This window comes from Sardina pilchardus, chromosome 21, assembly GCF_963854185.1.
Source record: "Sardina pilchardus chromosome 21, fSarPil1.1, whole genome shotgun sequence".
NCBI classification, from domain to species: Eukaryota; Metazoa; Chordata; class Actinopteri; order Clupeiformes; family Clupeidae; genus Sardina; species Sardina pilchardus.
In genome coordinates, this window is record NC_085014.1 from 19,274,813 (window position 1) to 19,291,401 (window position 16,589).

General features: G+C 40.5%; 1 protein-coding gene across 1 annotated transcript; it reads right to left on the bottom strand.

Annotated features, from left to right (window-relative positions):
- Nucleotides 1-2,266: 2,266 nt before the first annotated feature.
- On the bottom strand, nt 2,267-6,149 carry LOC134068904 (E3 ubiquitin-protein ligase TRIM35-like). Its single transcript, XM_062524704.1, has 6 exons — nt 5,507-6,149; nt 4,960-5,055; nt 4,619-4,849; nt 3,713-3,735; nt 3,509-3,627; nt 2,267-3,001 (listed from the first exon to the last, which is right to left on the bottom strand). Exons 1-6 carry the CDS (start codon nt 5,900-5,902, stop codon nt 2,460-2,462), a joined length of 1,407 nt encoding a protein of 468 aa, XP_062380688.1. The 5' UTR covers nt 5,903-6,149; the 3' UTR covers nt 2,267-2,459.
- Nucleotides 6,150-16,589: the final 10,440 nt, after the last annotated feature.

Genomic DNA, 16,589 nt, shown 5'->3' on the forward strand with positions numbered 1-16,589 from the left:
GGTTTAAACTTTGCAGAGCTGTTTTGTTGTTATCACAAAAATACTGATTGTAACTGCTGTTAGGAAGACAGTTTGGAACCTGGCAGACGTGAGGCAGTGAAAGGTATAATGCATAGTCCAAGCGGAATGAGTGGAGAGTTGATATTGTGACGAGGCAAGAATTACTCTGTTAGGAAATGTTTATTACCAGATGAACACGAAGAATGACATTACATGAACGTGGCCTGTTTAAGATCCCCGTGGCTATATCCCACAACATGGGTGGCATCCCGTAACATAAACCCCTTATTCCACAACACATCAGCTGACTAGTCTAGTACACCTATAATGCGTAACCGTCAACTATCTTATGACAACAGGCTGCTTAACCAGAATCTTAGCCGTAGGCTACATTTCCCCCTTGCATGAACGTAACACAAGCATCCGAGCCGTGCTACAATATTGTGTCACATCGAGCTAGCAAGTCTAGCTAGCCACAAACAACAGTGCATACCAGACTGTATAGAACAGGTGCATACTGCATAGGCTAGCCTACTATTAATGACACTTTTTTACGGTCAGTGAATAGCACGGAGTGAAAATCAATGTTTGCTTTATATCTAGTGACAGTGGTGATGTCGTCTGTTTGGATAAGTAGAGTAAACTTAGTCAGAAGATCTAGAAATATCAAACGGAGGAGCAGAGAACTTGACAGAGAGCTGCACTGCTGTTTTGAGAATGACAGTAGTGTCACGAGACTTCGACGCCTATGTTGTTGTACGTCACTGTTCAACTTCACACCCAGTTCTTACATGTTTACGCCTACACCGAGGCGGCTTTAGAATATCGCGCCTCTTGTCCTCACTGACCTAGCCGGGGAATGGCCGGTTAAGCCTAGCCGCGGATGAGCCGGCGTTCAGTCAGTTAACGGCTAAATACGCGCAGCTGGATCAAGATACTGTAAAGAAAAATAGTAGCCTAGGATTGCATGAGCAGAACGTAGATTGCATTAGAAGTGAACATCAAGTAATAGGCCTACTTAAAAAAGATAGAAGTGCTTATGCAACAAAAAAAACGGGACATTTAAAAAAGAGAACAATCCCAGGAAAAAGTGTGGCAACCCTACCGCATGCGCTTGTACCCAGCGTGTTGTCGTGGAAACATAAACATTCTGGCTGTCTTCCTAATTTGTGGTGTTGATGGCTGCAGGAGACGCTGTTATGTATGAACATCAGAAATGTCCGGGAGAAAATAGCTTTCGACGACGCTACTGCGCTACTTGATCAATAAAATAGCTTAGCTACAGAAAAGTTACTTGGTTTTGTAAATAGCGACGTTACCGTCAAGCTACTGAAAAATGTGGTTATAGTAGCGTCGCTACAAAAGTAGCGACGCTACTGCCCATCACTGCACACACCACACACCAAGAGCCAAGAGGAACCCAAGTAAGACTCCCTGATCTGCAGTTTAAAGCCACAAACCCCTCAACAGGGTGGAGTTACTGCTGTTCAGCACATCAGGGACTGAATCAGGTTGTGCTCTATGACAACAGTTTCCAGCTGATTGTGACCCAGCCAGAACAGGAACTAAGAATCCTGCTCTATGGGACTAAGGAAGCACCCTGAGGACCAGCACTGAATAGGAAACAGTGACCTCCACATAAGAACTATTACATGCAGGGTCAGGACCATCAGCAACACCTTCACCAACCACCAGGGGGCCACCACCCACCGGTTGGAAATCCCTGCTCTATGAGATCCTTGAGCCTGCAGTGTAATTACAGGTAAATGGCCACCAGGTGTCAGTATTACAGGAGAGCTACACCAGGCGCCTAACTGAAGCGTTCCCTTCGCGACAATGGAAAAATGACGCGCCGCGAACAGAACACTTCAGTTACGCGCCTGGTGTAGCTCCCCTGTTAGTCATGTAATTTGGAACACATCTTCACAGCCTGGCTTGCAAACAAGATCACAGTCAAATTGATGATAAAATAAGTGAAACTATCAAAATGACGTGAAATCACTGTCATTTTAAAAGGGATGAGGTAAAGTTGATGCATTCTGTCCATGGCCAGCCTACAAGAAATCCCTCAGATATTCTGTTATGGTTCACTGAGGGGTGGCATATGCTGGTAGCATATCTGATAATGGTCGTTAGATGACTTAAAAAAGAAATGTTAAAAAATGGTGAAGAAATTACACACAAAATGGTTAATGCTTTTAATGTTTTATTGTCCTTATTCATTTACCAATCCATTTGTATTAAATACCACAATGTTATAGTATAGAAATTAAACTAGGCACAGTGCAGTACATATACAGCAAGTTAAATGAGGTGGGCATTAGCATACCTTTAACATTTATATCCACACAATGAGACATATTTGTACTGTTTATTAAATGGCTTTGTTTCTTCATAGTCTCCTCTCCTATAGGTTTCCTTCTCAGTATGTCATCCCTGGTTCAGAGTCAGTATCAGCTCTAACTGTGCTGCTCTACTCTTACTGAGGCCTTCACTGGTAACATCCTCAGAGGAACATTTATGAAAGTCAGAAAGTATGGATACACTCTCTCAGTGAATGTGTGTGTGAAAGTGTGTAAGTGTGTGTTATTATTAGGGTCAGAGAACGACAGCTCTCCTCTGTCCCAGTCCAGCTGCACTCTGATCCTCTGGAGTTCCTGCTGCACTGTGAGGTCAGTGGGGTTATGAGGAGGAGCACGTGCTGAATATTCAACACTATTATACTCCACACACCAGCGTCCACTCATAGAGGATATGTGTCCCTTCCTCTGGAGAGACTCTGTCATCACACCCACCTGCCACCATATGTTCTCTCCAACCTCCACATCCCAGCAGTGAGTCCCTGAGTTAAAGCCCTCAGAGCCCAGGACATAACCATACGTATCAAATCTCTCTGGGTTATCAGGAAGCTGCTGCTGCTCATAAGTAAGTCTCATACTGGTCAGATCCTCAGACAGGATGAGTTCTGGGTGTGCAGTGTTGGGATCCAGAGTCACAGGAGCTGCAGAGAGAAGGAACACACACATGAGCTGAACACTGAGTGGTGTGTGATGAGGATGTGAATGATGGTCATTATTAGTGGTGTTACCAAGTGGAATGGCAGGAGAAGTAGTAACAGTGAAATGCTCTCTAGTCATCAGTATGAAGGTATCACAGCTGTACCGGAGTATACTCACAGGGGAGGGATGTTAGTGGAATGATGGGGCATATACAATACTCTGATTACACACACATGCACACACACACACACACACACACACACACACACACACAAACACACACACACACACACACACACACACACACACACACACACACACACACACACACACACACACACACACACACACACACTGACACACACCACCACTCTCTCGTGTATACTAGCACTGATTACACAATGGACAAATGTAACTGTATCATCTATACCCCAGTAGCAGTCTGTCCTCTCCTCATTCCTAACATTGCTTATGTGTGGTTGGTGATGTGGAAACAGCAGACTACTCACTGTACTGAACAGTCTCCTGCATCTTCTCCCAGACTCTGAACTTCAGGTTGCCCAGGTGCTTTGCCACATTGATCAGAGCTCCTGAAACCCTCTCTGGATCCTGCAGTGTGCACTGGGCTCTGGAATAACATTCAGGAGTCAGTGCTGCTGTGGGTTTGGGTTCAGAATCACAGAGAAGAGAGAGACAGGAGGCAGATCACTCACCTTTTCACTGTGCTCTTGAAGTTCTGGAAAATAAGAAATGAGGGAATATGTCAGACACTATTGATATAATTAGGTCTTTTTCGAAATTGCAAAATTATTGACCCCCATTGTACAGCTAAGGTTTTTATTGTTGTTCAAGAGATTAGTATTTAACACAGTCGCCCTGGAGCCACTCAGGGTTAAGTGTCCTGCTCAGGGACACAACTGTAGTAACCAGGAATCAAACCCACCACCCTCTGACTTCTGATTGGCTGGGCCAAGTTCCCTGACCATCACCACCCTGTTGTTTATTTGCTGATTAAACATTTGACAGCTGACAGGATACTGACTACAAAGCTATTTTCCTCCTCCTCCTCCTCCTCCTCCTCAGATCAGACAGAGACCCCGCGCACGCGCACACACACACACACACACACACACACATACACACACACCAGACCAGACAGACCCGGCTCTAGAGAGACAGCCCTGCACTCTGACTACATCACCCAAGAAATGGAGTCACTGAGACGGCAGTGAGAACACAAACTAAACCATCATGTCAGACTTCATGACGTTCTGAAGTCATCACTGATCATGTGATCAGATTCATATCCATTCAGCCTTCTGCTGCTCTTGTAGTGTTTCTCTCTCCAAAATAACACCAGCTGATTCCACAACCCATGATGTGGGTATGAATGTGAATGTCTGATGTTGAACTGTTGGACACTGATGCTCAAGAAAGAAAACTTCATATCTGACAGACAGGAGTTGAATCTGATCTCACTATCCAACATAATCACTCGATGTTTGATGCAATGATGTGAGTGGCATGAGCAGGTCAACAATGTATTGCAGCCTGAGCTTTTATTTATCATTAAAGCAAATCTAACATACTTCATTATACAGACTGTGGATGGTCAATACCTGCAGGAATGTGATGTCATCAGCTCCCATCTCCTTCTCTATGGCTCTGATGGTGTCTGAAAGACATGAGATCTCTCTGCTCATCTTCTCAATCTTCTCCTTCATCATCTGACTCTTCTGCTCCTCTTCCTTCCTCAGTGCAGCTATCCTGGCTGCCTCTTCAACTCGTAGAAACTGGTGAAGCTTCTCCAACTCCTCCTTGATCTGCCTCTCTGTCTGTTGAGCCTGAGTCTAAACAAACAAAACATTTAAAACAAAACACACCACTATTTGCTTTCCTGAGATGACATTAAAAATACAGTTGCTTTATTAAATAATCCAGATATATAGTAATATCTCACCTTAATATGTGCTGCTGTTTGGTCACAGATGAGTTTAACTTCTTCAAAGGTCTCCAATTTCTTCTGTAAGGGCTGCAGTTGTATCTTCAGCTCCTCCTGGAATGAATGAGCACAATTTTCAGTCTACAAATGCACTTACAATAAACTATGAAACCAAGTAGCAGCATGTGTAGGGATTAGGGAATGTGTGAGTGAGAATATGTAGATATGCGTGTGCAGACTCAGGACTGCTATGGTGATAGCATGGGGGCAGCAACACAACATGTAGAACTTATAGCATGGGTGCTACACATCAAAGGAAATTAGATATGTGAATTCTTAGAGTGACAGAGTGGGAGTGAAGAAGATAATCAGGGTATCTCAGCTCAGAGGTCTGGATGTTGTGCAACACATCTGTTTACAGCAGGGTGTAGAGTGCCATCTACTGGTGCATTAAAGGCATTGCTATACCCTCTGCCATGACTGTCTCACTTATGGGCAATTATAGATCAAGTGTTTTTAGAGCCCTCTTCCAGTATTACTAGAGTAGATTAGAGTAGATTCTTACCTTACGGTCTTGTGTTGCTTCATCTATGGGACTAAGAGTGTGATTTTTATGTTTCTTTGATGCCTGACACACCAAACACACAGGCTGTTTATCCTCCAGACAGAAGAGCTTGAGTTTCTCACTGTGCAAACTGCATAACACTTCAAGCCCTGCTGAAGATCTCTGACTTCTCTCTTGTAAGAATGTCTCACACAAGTTCCTTAGAGCCAAGTTAGGTTGATAGATATGTTTAGAGCACTTCCTCCTGCAGTAGGGACATTCTCTGTGTCCTTTACTCTCCCAGAACTGCTGCAGACAGGCTTTACACACACTGTGAGAGCAGGTTAAAATGACAGGATCTTTGTAGATGTCACAGCACACAGGGCAGCAGAAATCCTCTTCCAGTTTAGAAGCCATTTTGTCTGTACAGTACACTCTCTCCTCTGTTTGTTGTCCTCTCCTCAGTCTAATTCATCAGGTTCACTTTCACTTTTAACAGCCAGAGCAGATGTGTCAGTATCAAACTCAGATTCTTCTCTGTTTCACTCTTAATTCAAAATATGTCCAGCCACACCATGCAGCTTCAAGGAGTTCTCCTCAGTGGTCCAAACATTGTTGTGAAGAGGGTTCTAAGTGTCCTGTTTCCCACATGAGAGCGTGTAGACCAGAGAATCAATCTGCCACACGACTTCACTTCCTGTGCTGGCTGCAGCCAGTAAAAGGGAGGGACTAAGGTAAAGAAGGATTCTGATTGGCCAACGTGGCAGAGACACAGTGACTGACTCCAGATCAGTGGATTACACACAGACTACCTCCCCACACACAGACGTTGATCTTGACATTCAGGTGAAAAGTGTGATTTGATTTGACTGATTAAGATGATTTTGGGGAATATGAGGAATGAATGGGAAATGTGTGATATGATTAAGATGATTTTGGGAATATGGGGAATGTTAATGAATGGGAAGTGGATATTATCTGTGTGTATGTGTGTGTGTGTGTGTGTGTGTGTGTGTGTGTGTGTGTGTGAGATTTCTCTCTGTACTCTGTTTGTGTTCTCCCCCATGTCTACGTTCAGGTGTGCTTACAGGTGGGGCCGGCGCATTATGGCTGATGTGCTCTATCATGCAGGTGTGATAGAGTCATATGGAGTGGCTCCTGTGTCTTTGAGAGATCATTTATCTTGCTTATTTACTTTTGAACACTCAACACGCATACCTCTGACATGGTTTTGCTTGTGATTAGTTTGATTTGATCACATTCCATATGCTTGTGATTAGTTGAATGAAAGTGCATTTTGATCACATTCCTTAGAGCCATAATATAATTTAGATGCATTTTAGGAGCATGACGAATGTCAGTATATGGAAAACTAGATGTACCGCAAAGCGATACACAATATGACCGCCGCTTAGTCCTGCACATTCTCTCCGCAAATATCAATCACGCTTTTGTTTCCATCGCCTACTCCATCCCTTACTGCAACTTTTATGTATGTAAATGAGTGTGTGCATGTGTGCGCTTGCTTTTGTGTATGAGTGCACACACACGCAGGCACACACTCACACACACACGCACACACACATGCGCGCGGCGTGCACCCACACACATACACAGACATATGAAGACTGTATGCTCTCCATACTAGTTCAGTCGAGGACAAGTAATTGGCCATAGTTTGTGCAAAACTGAATACAGTATTTTACACACATAATTCTCACACATGTCAGCAGAGATACATATGCATATTCATTAACCAACTCCTATATCAGTCTTAATGATGGACTGAGTTTTAATGAAGCAGGCAATTCATGAAATAAATGTATGGGTTTTCTAGCTAAATTTGGCATGTATGCAATGTTTCACATTGATTGTGTTGTTCGGAAAAAGCAAGACCTTGTTGTCCAGCGCATCCTAAGAAATCAGGACCTTTTACAAGAGACCTTGCCAAAAGTTTGAACACCTTTATCTCAGTTGTTCTCCCTGAGCTCCTGAAATTAGATCCATCTATGCAACCTCTTAGTGTTGCAAAAAATGTGGAAAAGGATCATTTGGCCGAATAATTGAGTGGTGCCATTATCCATTTCACTACGGATGTGCAGGGATCAAAAGGAAAAGCCAGGGCTGTGTCTGTCTGCATTGAATGTAAATTGTAAATAAAGGTAAAAATATTACAGCAGTAATACTACTATAGCAATAAGAATGATTTTTTGGTTAATATTTTAACCATTTGAATGCATAATGTTTCACCATAAAGGCAGATATCAGCAAAACTTGTAGTAAGTAACCGCCAACCACTGGCAACTACAGCAATCAGAATGAGAAAATATAATTTTGCCTATTTTTGGTGAATATTTTAAATATGCGTACTGTCAGCAAAACCTCACCAGTAAGTAACCGCTTACCATTTAATTGGCAACTACTAGGCTACAGCAATCAGAATGAGAAAAAATTTTTTTGTTGATTTTTGGTGCATATTTTAAAGATTTATTAAATGCATACTGTCTCACCATAATGGCAGATGCAGCAAAACTTCACCTGTATAAGTAGCAGCCTACCATTAGCAACTACTACAGCAATTAGAATGAGTTAATGTCAGCAATCAGAATGAGAAAATGTCTTTTGAAAACTAATATCCAGCGAATATCAAACCTGCTACCAAATTATACCCGCAGAACAAGAACTTATACAACGCCTCTTATAGCACTATGGAAGGGGCTGTCTGCAGTGGTGTGGGTTCACTGTGGTGGGCTCACTGTGGTTGCTGTGAGCTGCCACAGAATGAGCACAAATAAATACCCAAAGTTCATCGACACAAAGGAAAAGTACAAATTTGACCAGCCAATTGTCATGCAAAATGTCTTCTGCCATTTTCTGTAATAAAGGATTGAGCCGCTGGGTAAAATTGTATCATTTTAGAGATGAATGAGGCCTCGTTTTAATCACTGTAGGGCACCATACTGATTTAATTTGCGGTATGTTCGCTGAACTAAAGCAGAGTGAACATGCACAAATTGACAGCAGCAGTGGAGGACAGGCACGGTTATCTGAAACCCCTCACCTTTGCTTCTTGTCAGCCACTTTCCCATCATGCAATAGCGTTGTAAGGTCGCAGACATACACAAGAATGAGCCCTGCATTTTTCGTGTGTGTCAATTTTGAGAGAGCTAGACAGCAATCTTGTTTTACTGTGGTCACATAACAGTGTGCAGTTGTTTTGGCCAACTGTTCAGGAGACTTGCTCCCTGAACAAGACCCTAAGCACCAACATCATCGTAATGCCTCTCATGCCACACAGCTTTACTTCAAGCACAACATACTTTGTTCATATTCTTTGCACATTGTCTCTAATTATGGCCTTATGCAACAATTTACCAATCTAAAGTTATGGGGGTTTTATTACTGAACATGTATAGCTGGTGCCAACATGCAACATGCAAACATACTACTGTATGTAACATGCTGTATGTTAACATTATCTGTGGCCATTTTGTTGACTGAGCCAAACTACATGTCATACTGTATTTAACACTTGATATGTATATGTATCCCTGGCAGGTGCAAATTCAGTTACTCACACCGTCACCTGTGGGGTCCCTCAAGGTTCAGTCCTAGGCCCCACCCTCTTCACTCTGTACATGCTCCCCCTTGGTAGTGTCATCAGCCGGCATGGAATGTCTTTCCATTGCTATGCTGATGACACCCAACTCTACATAAAAACAAACCCAACACCCTCTGCAGCTTTAACCACAGTTTCCACCTGTCTGGAGGAGATAAAGGCGTGGATGAAGGCGAACTTCCTGCAACTCAACAGCTCAAAAACGGAAGCCATCCTTGTTGGCACTCCACACCAGATCCGGTCATCCACTATCACCAGCATCACCCTCCCTGGTCACAACATCCACCTCTCACCCTCAGTCACAAATCTGGGTGTCAAAATGGACCCTCACCTGACTTTTGAGGCCCACATCAAACATCTGTGTAAAACCTCCTTCTTTCACCTCAAAAACATTGCGAAACTCCGCCCTTCACTCACTCTCCCTGATGCTGAGAAACTTGTCCACGCCTTTATCTCCTCCAGGCTGGACTACTGCAACGCACTCCTCATCGGGATCCCCAGCAAGAACATCCAGCAGCTGCAGTACATCCAAAACTGCGCTGCCAGGATCCTGATGAGGGTGCGGAAATTCCAGCATATCACACCCATCCTCAAATCCCTTCATTGGCTTCCAGTTCAGTGCAGGATCGACTACAAGGTTTCCCTTCTGTCCCATCAGTGTCTCCATGGCTCTGCCCCCCCTTACCTCAAAGAACTCATCCCACCCCACTCCTCCTCACGTCATCTCCGGTCTGGACAATCACATCTCCTCCAGCAAAAAAGAACTAAGCTAAGAACTATGGGCGACCGTGCTTTTAGCTCTGCTGCTCCCAGTCTGTGGAATGCTCTCCCTGACCAACTAAGGGCACCACAGACTGTGGATTCTTTTAAGAAAGGCCTAAAAACACATCTTTTTAGAAAAGCTTTTAACTAAATACTTTTATCTGTTTTATGCTGGGTTTAGCCTAATTTTATGCTACTTTTAACTTCCTCTATAGTGCTACTTTTATCCTGTTGTGTGTGTATGTGTGTATGCATTGTAGCACTTTGAGATCATTTATTTGATGTAAAGCGCAATATAAATAAAATGTATTATTATTATTATTAAATCTGCTCTAAGCTTTTAGCCTACCTAATTTTGCCGTTCTTGCATGAGATACTGAAATGCATCAGTTGCAGAATGGCACTACATGCACAAATTTGTGGGGTTTGAATCATATATTGAAGATATTGCAGATTTTTGCATGTATGTCCTTCACTCTGTCACACAGCACAAGTGACACATAATGAGATAGGGTGCTGTGCTAGAGGCCAGCATACAACACTTTGTCATATTTGGCGCAGCAGTTGTAGAACAAATGTGCAGAAAGTGCTTAGGGAACGACTAGCTAACTTCAGGCTCAGTCACTCTGTGTTTGGAGAAACTCCCTCTTTGGTGGGGAATTTACCTCACACAAACAGACAAACTACACAACCTAGTGGAGGAAAATCATTTCTGACAAACTCTATATTGAATTGAACATTTATCACATATCTTCACTCAGACTTCACACCTTGGCTTAGATGTTAAAAAGACTGCAGACACATTGAGACAAAGCAGATTCATTAGATACAATTTACTCAAATTGTTTAGGCCTACTCTTGGTATTATCAACAGGTATGCATTGTAGAACTCAAACAGGATAGAGAGGATGGCTTTCATCATGTTGTTTTTGATGTCTGACTGGATGGCACACCCGTGACTTCCTGTCATGTCCGTCAGTGAGAGAGGAGTGGCAGTCTTGAACTGTTAATGAGAGCAGCAAGTGCTTTATTATGTTATAGTATCATGATTATAGTGGAAGGATTTTACTATTCCTTTCCTGTGTATTTTGACCATCAAATCCACCAGAACGACTCACTGTCAGTTGTAAAGAGATCAATGGTAGGTGTATGAGGATGTGTTTTTACAGGTTTGAATGTAAGTGTTGTATAATCTGGTCATGTTGATATTCTCAGCTGTTAGTGAGAAGAGAACTGGATGTGATGTTGAATTAGAATTTGCTACATTTATTTTAATCAACATCACCATCTTCACCACTAGATGGTAGCATTGCAATGATCTAAAACGGACAGAAGCACTGGACAGATCAAATGAACAACAAAACAGTGCAAAGTGTGTTTTTCCTTTTCTTTTTTCTTTTTTTTAAAAAAAATCAAAAAGCTATTAACACAATTTACTTTTTGTAACGTGGTGGATTTGACAAAGCAGGGAGGATGATAAGTTAATTAGAGAATACATACAAAACAGAAACATTACAATTATGTAATATTCTAATAATAATAATAATAATAATAATAATAAATACTAAAGAATGTAAAATCATGTGTGAGTGCTCCTACTACACATATGATATTTCAAACAAAACAAGTGGGGAGATACTATCTAGACCCAACAATGGAAACTCTTCCCCCTTGTCCATGGGTCAAGGAGAACCCAGCTCTGTGAAGTCAATACAACCAGGGGGACTAAGACCCTTGCCAAATGAATGTAGTTTACTGGCTGAATGAGGAAGAAATGTCTGTACTGTGGTGAGCCTGACCACTGTGGAGCTTCGCAAAAGAAACTGACAAACAATTGAGTCCTTTGTATCCGTGAAAAAAATTGTACCTCAGAAGCCTCAAACCTTTATGCATTCAAATAGTTTCCCATATGTAGCTTTGGATTTCTGCTCAAAAGGACAAACATCTGAAAAACACTGACACACATTTTGTCAGTGAACCCACCGTGGGAAATGTTCTTCTCTTGCTTGATACTGACATCACCAATTTAAAAAGAGGAACTACTTGTCTGGCTTTGAGTTTTGAAAGTAAAAGTTGTTGATGTAATTTACTATGTAAAACTATAGAATTTGCAATGCCTCTGGAGACTGTTAATATGTCTGTAAATATCATGTATTTTGAATTGTACTTTGCATTTACACCTGGAGGAAACATTATGAATCAGAACTATTCTCATGTTTATTTCAATTTAAAAGACAAGACTAGCATAATGGATTCCTTCAACACTTGTTTTTATTTCTGGCTTTAATTTGAAAATAATAATAATAATAATATTTTTTATAATAATAGATTTCAAACAAAACATTGGGTAACTTCCCACAAAAGAGCCAACAAATAAATAAATAATGGAGCTCTCAAAAACAGTTTAATAAGAATGTGTAAAGTGTTGGTTCTGTATATGTAAGCCCTTCTTGGGTTCAACACGTGTACTATTTTAAGATTTAAATCAGGGAGGGTTGAAGCGGAGCTTTGTTTTGCACAATTTTAGAATTATTTTTTTAATTAACAGAATGGCTAATGAATGTGTTAAACAGTAGAATATGTGGTTACACTTCACTTGAAGGTCTCTACAATAAAGACATGTCATGAACGAGTCATCAAGATTATAAACCAGTCATAAACATGTACTGTATGACATACGTAGCTCCTCTGTCATTAAGTGTCATTCATCTTTTGTTATGACAGATTAGGATAGGGTTAAGGTTCATGTGTCATGACACAACAGTGGCATGCACTCTTATCGAAATACCTGAAGTAAAGTGTTACAGAATATGTTTTGCAGTTTAAAATTATCAATAAAATATTATGTACCGTATGTATCTAATATCTGAAAAAATGAAACAGTTCTTCAAACAAAATAGCAAAGCAAAAACAGAATAGCTTGCATGGTCATGTTTAAAATGTAGCAATGCAGCTTACATAAAGGAAAGCAGAAGCTTAACCTGAACCAGAACCATGGGAGATTACTGAATCCTTTCTCACTCCTCATGTCGAACTTCAGCATACACAACGTCCTCTGTATGTTCCATCTTTTTTCTTTTCAGTAGAGACACATCAGCGTACTCCAGTTCAATAGTCTCAGCTAAAGAAGGAGAGGGGAAGAAGTAAAAACAGCTTAAAGGCTTTGAAACCATGTTCAATTCAGCTGGAATTACCAAGAATATATCAAGACATGATTATAGAATCATTAGAAAAAAATCATGCCAATTTTAGAGAAGTCAATGTTCAGATTTCTTTGCTCTCTCCTGTGTTTGGTTGACTGACCTGGTTTGTGTGTGTGTGTTCTCCTCTGGCAGACATAGAGCACTCCCACAGCCCCACATAGCAGCATCAGGCCAAGACAAACTGGTGCTATAATCCTGTCTAAATATTTGTAAAGACGATATGGATATTCACAAAATATTATGGAACTCACACACACACACACACACACACACACACACACACACGCACACGCACATATGAATTAAATATTGAGTGACTCTTGACATAGCCTACTCACAAACAGGTGTCTCCATCTTGGGGTTGTCATTGACGATATTCAGTGTTTTAATGGATGTCTCAGTGCTGTGTGCATCTAAAACATATATTTATATGAGCTGTGATGTTGGTGGATAGATACTGACACATTCACAATGTCTAATAAACAGTGCCTCATTTTATAATAACATAATAATGATTATTGCTCTTTTATCATTTCATATCCTTTACTGTGTCTACTGTGTTATAAAATCACGAATGTAAAACAGATAGAAAAGATCATTAATACAGCTATTTGAGAATCAAACACACTAATTAACAAATAAAATGTGAAAAATTACCTTGAATAATAATCTGCATTGTGATGTTTGCAACATTTCCCCCTGTGTGATCATTGATGATCTCCGCTCGATATGTTCCTGAGTCTCCTTTTGTTGCTGGGTTTATAGATATAGTCCCATTCATAGCAGTAAAGTGCAATCTCTGCATAGATGAACTGAAAGAGTCATTGGAGAATATAACACTGTTTCTTCTATATCTAAATATCCCTCTTTCACCATTCTGGGTTATTTGTTTAATAAGTAACCGATTTCCAGTGACATTTGTCATCAGTTGTATATGAAGAGGTTCTCCTTGAACTCCTTTACATGTGCCAGACTCGATAACTTCACAGACAAAAAAGTTTCCTGTCGGTGAAGCCAAGCAAAACAGATACATTTTTAGAAAAGCTGCAGGGAATTATTACAGACAATATGAAGTATCTATTTATCTTGCAAACATATGGTCAATATCTTACTGTATGTGACGTTAATGGTTTGACATTAATCTATAGTCCATAGTACAGATTCAACAACATATCAACTACTAAATGTATTTAAATAGAGAAAGAAAAAATGTAATTGAAACATTTTTTAAAAACATAGCCTATTCCATTTTTGCTCTGAACTGAAGAAGCTTCTGCATCAGCACCACTGTGATAATGTGTGTTTAGTGAAATGTTTATATGATGACAATATTTGATTAACATTTTATGAGATTTACAAATACACACCCATTTTCTCAATTGACAAAAAAATGTTAGGCTTACGTAGATGATTCAAACTGTATATAATGTTTAAAAGATTTACATATTCCCATGAAATTCTTACCATCTGAAACTCCTGATAACACCAGCATGAGAAAAACACACATCATTTCTGCAACCGAACCCTAGCTTTCTCATTTCTGTTTTCTCAGAGATGTGCTATTTTAAGAAATAGAAACCTTTATAACGTTGTTGATAGTTTATGGTCAACCTCCTTCCCATAATGCAACTAATTGTTCCGCTATAAAGGTTGCAGGGGCGCAGGTGGGGCTTTCATCAGATTCAGCACTGAAGGCTTCAGCTGGAAAGATCTTGTGATATGTAGTCTATCTTGAGATAGTTGCTAGTTGACAAACTTTCGTGATATCTGGTGACCGAGCAGTGGGCAGAGCTGTGAAAAATGCACAACATGTTGATGTATTCCAGACTAAATCATAACTTTGACAAATAGAATGACATTATTTTTTTATAGTTTTGAAAAGACAAAAAAAAAAGTCCAGGGTGCTCAAGAAGTCCAGTTAAGTATTTGAAGGTGCTCTTTGGGGTCAGGAATTCAATTGAAGATAGAAAAAAGGGAGATCCAAGGCACTCTTCTTCAAAAAATATTAGGCATGTGCTGCCTGTGCCGCACACCCTGAAGAATGCTGCTTGTGCCACTACGCATGGGTTGCTTCTCCCTATGTTATTAACTTTCTACCATTCAATAAATAAAGGCTGTTAAAAATATTTTTGAAGAAGAGTGCCTTGGATCTCCCTTTATTTTCTATTATTTTGAAAGTGTTCGACCCCGTGTTGTGAAGGTGTTGATAATGATTTTGGAATAATGTGTAAGTTGTGGTGTGATAACGCAACAGAAGAGCTGACCTCTAACAGCTGACTTCTAACACCTATCTCCACAGGTCAGAAAAACATATCAGTATGCTTTAAAGATCCACAGCAGCTTACAGCTTCTGTTTTCAGTCCTGACATTTTTTGGAGTTGGAGCATTGGAGTGTCAGAAAAGCAGAATAGTTGAGATCTACAGTATGGGCAATTTTTTGTCTAATTGTACTATCATTATGACCGCCGCTAGCGTAGCTAGCGAAGCGGTCATATAGTTGTTGTCAAAGTTTTTTTTTTTTTTTTTTTTTTTTTCTTTTTTCCCGTCATTTTTCGTCAACGATTCCCGGGACACCGTAACACCGGAGCGCATGAAACTTGGTGGGCATGTAGCCCCAGTAGAGTTCTATGGAAAATTTTCGTTTCGTCCCCGGGGGTCACTCCACCCCCGCGCTGCCCCCGCCCGAAGCCCAAAAATGACAGTTTTTCCTACATAACTACCTGAACCGTGGCACCGAGGATGACAAAATGTTTATGGTATGTTGTTCTCTAGAGCTTGCATCAACTTAGCTTATAACCAGTCATTTGTGATTTGCCCCCCCATCGTAAAAATTGAAAATGCAATGTAATATTGCTTTAATTGCCCATATCTTCAGATGAGATGTTATGAACTGCACCAAATTTCATGTGTATGATTAACCTGACACCCTCTGGGAGTAAGCCAAGTTTTGTGGAATTTCATCCATGGGGGGCTATAAAATAAATGGATTTATGTGTACATTCAGGACTGTATACCCATCGGCCAGTAGATGGTGGTATTATCTGGAGTCTAAATCCCCCCTGGGGATTTCAAAAACTGTTCCAAACATCTCAATCTCTGCTAGTTTTTGTCCTAGAAACATATAAGTGACACCATTAGAAACCTTTAACCCTTATGTTGTCCTTGGGGTCAATTTGACCCCAAGCAGTGTTTAACATCATAAAATATATGGTTAGCTTTTGTTGTTTTGCTTCAAGTTTCATGACTTTTCCTCATTTGAAGGGTACAACAGAGTAAACATGAAATTTGCACAAAAATATGTTTCCAATGTCCTGTAAAAAAAATAGTTACGTTGGTGGTATTGGGGTCAATTTGACCCCATTTTTATGAAACATGATGAAAATGAATATTTGACAAATTATGGATATTATTATTGTAATAGTATGAGAACATGTAGCTATTATCATTATTTCATATACAAGTACATATTACATATAAGTTATTTTGGCAGGTCTGAAAAAGTCCAAAAAGTCAGCCTTTG

Coding starts and splice junctions, on each gene's coding strand:
- LOC134068904 (XM_062524704.1), bottom strand. CDS start 5,902: ATGGCTTCTAAACTGGAAGAGGATTTCTGCTGCCCTGTGTGCTGTGAC. Junction 4,850..4,959: donor AAACAGCAGCACATATTAAG/GTGAGATATTAC, acceptor TTGTTTGTTTAG/ACTCAGGCTCAACAGACAGA. Junction 3,002..3,508: donor GCAGGAGACTGTTCAGTACA/GTGAGTAGTCTG, acceptor TTCTCTCTGCAG/CTCCTGTGACTCTGGATCCC.